We start from the raw sequence: 8,548 nt of genomic DNA on the forward strand, positions 1-8,548 counted from the left end.
TCTGAGACACACGTGGCTGGGAGTCACAGGTGTGTGCCAGGCTCAGGATTTCATGGTGCAAATGGGAACCACAATGACCAGGATAACCGTGCAAGCGGCCGCTGCGATCAGGGCAGCGATCTTGCAAACCTTTGCTCTCCTGAACTCGGCTTCTTTCCGTTTCAACAAGGAATCGTAGCCAGGAGTATAAATGTCTTCCATCCAGTACTCTAAGTTGTTTGGGTTTAAAGATTCTTGAGTCTAAAAATGAAAAGGAAACAGTTGTTAATTGTCTGGGGTCTGCCATTAATAAAATAAGTAAGCAAAGCAGATGTTCCTGGAGGCCTCCCAGCTGCACCTGGATCTGCTGTCAGGATAAAGTGGGTTATTGCCACTTCTCACACCCCTTCATCTCCTGGTCCCAATTCCATAAAGCTGACGAAAGTGGTAAAAAAATACTGCAAAAAATAGACTCCTGCAACAGTAAGATTCTGCTCCAAAATCCCTCACGTACCTCTGATTTACCGGAAACTTCGTCATCCTGGATGGCATTTAAATAAGATCTCTTTAATCTGCTCGACAGCAGAGGTGTCAGCAAGTGCCGGCCTGTTACTGTTAATAATTTTTAAATTATTAAAGCTCAGCTGATGGGAAAGGTTCTTAATATATGCTTAATATATGCTCCTCATGCACTACATTTTATAAAGCTAACCCTAATTTTGGCACCGTGACTTGCTTGCAGGGCATCCCACCCAACCCATCCAGCACCCAGCCCTGCTGCAGGGGCAAATTACCCCTCCTTTGGAATGGCATTGCCTGGGGACATAGGCAACCTGCAGAACTTCATCAGTATTTCCATCTGAATTACTTATTTTTTATGTCTTACAGCTTTTTGTTCCTAAGTATTTATGAGCTCTTAAAGCTTTCCATTTCAACTTTGCTTGTTTTTTCCCCCTTTAACCTCGATGTTAGAGGAAAATAAGGGGAACACTGGGAAACCCAAACACTACGCATTATATCGAACTTATCAGCAGAAAGGAGTCGAGTAAAAAGAACATTTTGAAAAATGACAGCATTTCCCCAAAGCTGTCTCCTTTATCTCAGGCTCCAAAAGCCCATTTCTTAAAAAAAAAAAAATTCCATATAAAAATATTCCATATAAAAATATTATGGTAAGACTACCCTAACACGCACCATTTCTGTGCTTGTAACAGTCTTGATCCAAAGCTTGTTGGACCCTGCAAAGAAAACTCCAGCTGACTTGAGAAGGATTTGACTAATCCTTTAGCCTTTAATTGACTAATTCAGATTTTGTGGCCACGAGCTACTGGCTGAAACTTTGCTTTTCCTGATAGCAGCATTTGTTTTATGTAAAGAACTTCTAAAAGAAGTTATTTTATAGCTATCTCAGAAATAAACAATGAAAATTGAGCAATGGTTTTATGATCATTTAATGGACACCTCTATGATAGTGTTAGGATGCTGAAACAGAGGCCATCAGCCACATCTGTGATTGTATCTTTAGTGCTTTGAATGACCTGTTTCAGCCTTGGGAAAAAAGGCAGCAATCTCATCTCTAAAGGCATCAGAAAATAGCCTGATACTGTTTCATCCCAGTGGACCATCATACACAAAGCAAAGCAATGAATCTCACACAGAGCCCACACCTGGGACAAGCTTTGGGCCTGACTAACTTGCTTTATCTTTCAATTTCTTTTTTTAGAGGATAACCCAGCAGACTTGTTGGGCTCCAGGAGAAATTTTAGGTAAACAAAGGTAGAAAAACCCCAAAGACAGGCATAGTATGCTTCAAGGAAATTGCAGTTTTGGACCCGTCTGCCTTGGCATTGACCTTTTAACTACTTCAGAAGGAAGATGCATTATTAAAAAGGCCCATTACTGTTAATCAGCTTCCTTTCCCATTTCATTGCCAGACGTAGGAATGTTCATTAAGGCATAATGTATTTACTTTCAGTTCTAATAAACTTAATCACTGGAAAAAAAAACCCACTCATCAGTCTGTGTCTATTTTTTAAGTTCGTCAGTAAGCTCCATTATAAAGTCTAGACATGGGCTTTGCGGGGTAGATGCAATTCTGACAATCTTTTTGGAGGGAGAGAATCAGACCAGTAAACTTCTATCACCTTTATCCTAAAGATAAATGATGGCAATAAGCCGATTTCTCTGGTTTGCTCACGGCCATGCAGAGCTGCTTACAGAGAACAAAACAGTCCAACAAGGAGCAGATGGAGAACACTTCTCCCAGAGGGGCTTTGGTTCCAAATATCACCTCCCTTATTGCCTCACACAGCAGGTAAATGATGCTTTGTGACTGCCTGCTGCAGAGGAACTTCTTCCAGCCTATTCCTACTCTAGCACACAGCCTGCAATGCCAGGGTTAGGAATTTAGTAAGCCCTCTAAAGCTTTTAATACCTAAAAAGCAGCAGGGAGTTGAGGCAAGATGCAGCCTGCTCCCTGTGCTGCTTGCTTTGTCTCCAAGTGCACTTTAGCCACAGCAAGGAGCAGGGGCTGGTGAGGACAGGGAAGTTTGCATGAGCCAAGCAAGGAGGTGAATCTGTTGTGCACAAATCCCTGCACAAACACTCATGGGAGTTACACTACAGCACTGTGTGGGTGATGGTTTCAAATCCAAATCAGCCAGCTCAGGATCCTGAGGCACAGCATCCTGATGCTTTCCTAGGGATTAGTCTGATGGCTTTGGAGCTGGCTTAGGTACCTCAGCACTGAGCCATTGAGGGCTGGCATGGAGCAGCAAAGTCTCAGACTCTTCCATGCCGCTTTCCCTGGCAGACAGCAGTGGAGACAAGCAGACTCCCTCCCTGAGCACAGCTGCACCCCACAGACTGCTGCCCACAGAACCCAAAATGCCTGAGGTCAGCACCAGACCTCCCCACTGGTCCTACATTCTACTGTCAAAGTGCATATAAAGGATACACAGTTATTTGCACATCAGTGTGGCTTTCATTGTGTGACACATTTTGGGTTTCGAGACCAAGAAATTCAACATTTCTTTGGTCTTTACTCATTTTGGATGTCATTCTTCAGATCTTCTCTTTAAATCTCTGCTCAGATATCTTCCTTCCTAAAAGATGTGTTGTGTTTATCAGACTACGCAGGGTATCCAATGCGGGTGCTCATTTTATGTCAGGTTTGTGATTTTGCATTGGGAAAACACTAATGCAAAATTTGAATGTGTCTCCTCTGCTTGTTGCACAAGAGTCTGCACACTTATGAGCTGAACCAAAATGCAAACTAGACCCAGCATTAGTTGCCTGGCTGGTTTCCAACAGCCACTTCAAAGCCTCCACAGTGACGTGTTTCAAAACCAGTCATGGTATTGAACATCTTCTACAAGTATTTGATGCTTTGTGTTCCTAGTAAAATGGAAAAAAAACCAAACCTAACACTGCAATTCCCTGTGAATAATTCAGAGGCAGAGGAAAAGGCAGCAGTCCCAGCTCCTGCACCACTCTGCCTTGCTGCAGTTAGGGACCAGTTCACCTCTGCACTCCCTTATTCCCAACTCTCCTTTAGAGCTACTAAAGCCATGATGACTTAGAAGACATCTCTCCATTGCAGAATAAGCTGGGAGCACCAGCCTGTCAAGGATCACAATTCAGCAATGAAACATTCACATTCTTCATTGTCCCTGGCCAGGATGGATAGGGATCAGCAAGATTAGAGGCTCAACAATCCACAGCTCTTTCCTGAGCTATCCAAATCCCTTCTTAAATGCATATTCTGGCAATATCCATTTGCAATCAAGCCATTCAAATTAAACAAATGAGACTCACTTGTAGATCCAAGGCTGCAATCTTGCCTTTATCCCCCGAATTCCTCGTGTATTCCTCTATGGTCCATGATGGCTGGGCACGTTTCACTTCAGCCAGCTCTGTCAGCCTCATGTCTGTGTAGAGGGGGTTGCTTTTCATGTGTGACTTGAGTGATGCAGGGTAGGGATGAGGACTAAAGACTTGTTCAACCAAGAAAGCGTCTTTTGGCTGTTTAGAGAGTCTATGTGGCTGTGGGATTTCATATTGCCTGTCTGCCTGCAATAGGGTTTAAAAGAATTTGAGAGAAAAAACAAGACTATGAGGGAGTTAAACACAAAAGACAGAGATATTCCTTTCAGAAGCACCATATGGTAAAAAATAGACCAGCTAGGATGAAGGTTTTGGATGGCCTTCATCCATTTACCCACCTTCTTCTCACAAACAAACCAAAGAGGTATTGAGGTATTTTACAGACACAACTCCAACAGGAACACAATGCTGATGCAGCAGAAGAAATTTAGGGTTTGTGCTGTTCAGAGATAAGAAATATATTCTGAGAATGGCCCTGACATCCAGAGAAGCCCAGATCTGCAAAAGCTGAGAGACACAAGCTGGCTTCCAGGTTTCTGTTTCCAGATTAAATCCTAACATGAAGTATTCTTCAGGGATGCCCCCAGCCTGACACTGCAGCATCCATGGTACCATCAGTACTATGCCACTGAAGGAGTCTGGAAGGGACTCTCAAAATCAGCATGTCATCCTAAGCAAAGACACGTACACAAAACCAAGGTTTGGGCTGACTAAGGATGGCCTTCTTCCCCCTCTGCAGTCTTGCAATAACCCATGGTTGTGGTTTCTTGTTCACCCAAGCACACTTCTTTCCATCAAACCTCTTCCTCTCTTTTCTCAACCCTTCTCTGCCCTCGCACCCCGTTGTATGAAGGCACAGCATGCCTGTTGTGTGCTCACAATTGACAAGGGGCTGCAGGACCCCCTCCCCAAACAGAAACAAGCACCCACCCCGTGCAGTTTCACAGAGCAGCACCCAGAGCCCTGCACAAGGACAGCCAGGACATCCATGGGGTCAGTGAAGGGGGCACAGGGAAGCTGCTGGGAGGATGGGCAGAGTTTTTCTGCCCAGCCAAACCAAGAGCACAGCTAGGCTGCAGTCCCACAGCAGGAGGCTTAAGACTCATTTAAATGACCATAAAAGTCAGAGAGAGAGAACATAACTACAATGAGCATCTCACAGCACACATACAAGGGTTTTTTTCCTTGAGGGATTTGAATCCATCTCTTTTGTTGGCTTTTAAATATGTACATACTTCTCTGATAAAAGCCATCACAATTCAATTTGAAAATATCCCTTCTAAAACAATCACTAGACAATTTCAATTTTCCCCACACCCTTTGCACCAAAGTAACTGCCAGGTCTCCTTATATTGCTGCAGATGATGAAGAATACCATCACCTTCCCAAGATGTCACCCACCTTTTCTTTGCAAAAAAGCAAAGCTTTTGAGAAGCAAGTTGGGCATTTTGCAGCTGCCAAGCAAGAACCTACAGGTACAAAATCACTCAATTATGATAACAATAAAGGCAGGCATAACATGGCAGGGCAAAGCATTGTCATACCCTGAGGCTTGTGATGACTATGGAAGGCATTCATAACCATATTATTTTTAAGCATTTATTATATGAGTTAAAGTTGAAATTACCTCTTTAGATTTCCTGTGCCAGTCCTTATTTTCTCCTCCATCTCTCTCTTTCACCTCCTCCTCTGTAATGCCAACTTGGTTGGTGTAAGTAATAGCTCTCCAGTCTCGGGGAGAGTTTGAAATACTTGCTATTTTGGATTCGGTTGCACTGTTTTCTTCTGTTAGTGATCTTGATGATCTCCTAGTAAACAAACTTTTTTTTAAGGCTTTTACTCGAAGACTCTCGCTATTACTTCCACTGGCATCTGAGCAGCACCACTCTGGATTATTCTCCAGTTTGCCTCCATGAGGAGTATTGTGGCACTGAAATATCTGCGGGGAGTTGCTCTCATCTGACGCGGCATCGCTTGTCAAAGAGTTGAGATCTATTTGCACGCTGACCTTCTCTGGCTGCTGGATTTTTTGATCCAGCTTGCTTAATTTTCCCAGGACTTGAGAGATTTCCTCTCGGACACCTGAGAGAGATTCCAGTTTCTTCTCTATTTCACCAATCCTCAAGACTAATTTGCAGACACTCGTTTTCAGTTCATCATCTGTGTTACTGACATCTGTCCTGACCACTTTCTCCAGTTTGTTACAGGCACTCCCATTGGAGATCTTAGTCAAATTGTGCTCAGGTGAGCTCTCACAGTCTGATTTATGCACCTGAGACAAGGAACCAGTGCTGTTGTAGCATGAGGACTGCATCACTCCCGTGGACCCGCTGATACTCATGTCATCCAAAAAGCGGAAAATGTCACTGATGTCATCACTCACGATTTCAGAGTCGTCATCCGACTGCTTCAGAGAGTGCCGCTCGCCGTACTTGCCTTGGCCTGCTGCACACAAATCCTTGCATTTCTTGTGCTCCAGAACCTGCTGCTCCGTTTGTGTCCCAACACTCATGGTCCTGTCAATGCTTAAGATCTGGACAGAAGTACAGTTAATGCTTTTATCCTTAAACTTTTTGACTGGCTCATGTTTCTCCACATCTAGAATGGAAGGAATTTCCTTAGGTTTATGCCCGTTGGGTTTCACAGCATAGTTTGCCTGCATAATTGGTTGCTGATCCTTTGCATTTAGGTAGGACTGATGCCTGTCAACGGAAGGAAAGTTTGGAGACGGGTTGCTTGAACTCTGGTATCGTGGTTTCTCTTCAGACTGCTTCCTATTAAAAAATGAGCGTTCAAAGTCAGGGACCTCCTCAGTATTTAAACTCCAGCTTTTAGCTGGCCAGGCAGTTTGCTTGGTTGGCTTTCCAGTCCACTTTTTGGTTTCCTGTGGTCCAAGAACAGTAGTAGGGCCAAAATATGTTGAAGCTTGAAGATCATCTAAACTTTCATGCTTCACTCGCCTTTTGTCCGGTATAGGAGAATAAATTGGATTCAAGTACTGGCTGCTGTATGGCATTTCAAAGCTGTGGTTGAAGAAAGTCTGCTTAGAGCTTTCTTTCCTGTTCTGAGGCTCTCTGTGTCCATCTTCTGGTGTTTTGCTGGATGGTATTAAGTTAGGAGATATTGTAATCAGATTATGAAAATCTTCTTTGAATATATTTCTTTTCTGGACACACGACTGCATCATGAACGGCTCGTCATTTGAAATGAAAGTTTCTTTTATGCCTGCACTTATAGGCAAGGAATCCTGGTCTGAAATAGACTCATTTTCAATGTTCATGGGGAAGTACGTACTCTGCATCTCACATGGCGGGGACGTGGCGATGGAGTAGGATGCCAGTGCCTGCAGCCTGTCCAGAGAGGCAGCCCGGCCCTTCACGTCCTTATTAACACCGAGCAAGAAGTTGGGCTCTGATGAGGGGACGAACTGCTGGCAGTCTTTGCAGTCCATCTTTCTGCATTTCGAAGACCTTCTGACTGGAAAGCCCCGGTTAAAGTCCTGGTCGTTGAGCTCACAGTTGGGCACACAGTCAGGCACACACTCTGCCATATTGCAGATCTCTGTGTCAGACCTGCAGGACTCAAAGGACTCCTTCTTCTTCACTTTGTGCCTTGCAACTGGAAGCTTCTCCTTGGCCACTCCCCCGTTCATTTGTATGAGGTTGAATATTGTTACTATATCTGCTGCAACCATGATTTTCTTTGATTGCTGATTGTTTACAGTGCATCTCATTTTGTCTTTGAACAAAGTCGCTGGGAAATTAGGATCCAGGCAAGCAGTGTAAAACAGCACGCTTCTGAGCTTGGCCAACTGGGATAAATCAAACCTTGCACACAGGGACTTGCAGAGATCCTGGTAAGAGACAGTATTCTGCTTCGTGTCCAGCTCCTCCAATATCTTCACCAGGAAGAGTGAGGATTCCTGGCTGGACTCCATGGCTTAAGCGTATTTTGCTGTTTAGCCTGGAAATCGCGTTCCACTTCTACAGCAACACAAAAAAGATTGTAAGTCACCCACAGGTAATACCCAGGGCCTTGCAGCTCAGCCAGAGATGGGGCCTGACTCCCTAATCATGCCTCCCAGGGCTTGCTTTCATAACCCATCCTCATGTTCTGAACTTCAGGCTGCAATCCTGGCATCCAATAAATCAATACTTAAATGGAATCAGGGTTTTATCCGAGAAGGCTCCTTTATGCCAATGTCTACTAAAGCAACCAAGTGAATAAACAGCAGAAGCTTTGGAGAGGCTGAACTAATGGCAGATGGACAATCCCAGCCAGCACAGAATTTCAGCATAGAATTTCTTACCAATTTATGAGAGGTTCAAAGCACAGTTTGAGCATCAAATTGTCTGCAATAATTCCAGTCCTAGCCTAACCAGGGCTGATCTACTGCACCATGACATGTTTTCATATCTGAATGCAAATGGCTCTGAGGAAGATTTTCTGTCAATAAACTTCTGACATATTTTTAGAAGTTATCTGAGAACATAATTGCCATCTTGCTTACTTTAAACCATTATTTTTTTCCTCTACTCTGAATTATCTCCTTTGGATGCTGTGGCAATTTTTTTTCCAGAAATACCTTTTCTTAAGTATAAGATTCAGGAATGGAAAATTTGCCAGTTCCCACATAAAAGTCTGCGTGGGCCCCATTTGGACTCTAAAGTCCAGAATTTAGCAA

General features: G+C 43.8%; 1 protein-coding gene across 1 annotated transcript; it reads right to left on the reverse strand.

The window, feature by feature from the left end:
• Nucleotides 1-42: 42 nt before the first annotated feature.
• Nucleotides 43-7,801, reverse strand: MINAR1 (membrane integral NOTCH2 associated receptor 1). Its single transcript, XM_053955194.1, has 3 exons — nucleotides 5,492-7,801; nucleotides 3,796-4,050; nucleotides 43-240 (listed from the first exon to the last, which is right to left on the reverse strand). The coding sequence occupies exons 1-3, from the start codon at nucleotides 7,799-7,801 to the stop codon at nucleotides 43-45; spliced, it is 2,763 nt and encodes a 920-aa protein (XP_053811169.1).
• Between the last annotated feature and the right edge of the window lie 747 nt (nucleotides 7,802-8,548).

Source organism: Vidua chalybeata, chromosome 13 (assembly GCF_026979565.1).
Source record: "Vidua chalybeata isolate OUT-0048 chromosome 13, bVidCha1 merged haplotype, whole genome shotgun sequence".
NCBI lineage: Eukaryota > Metazoa > Chordata > Aves > Passeriformes > Viduidae > Vidua > Vidua chalybeata.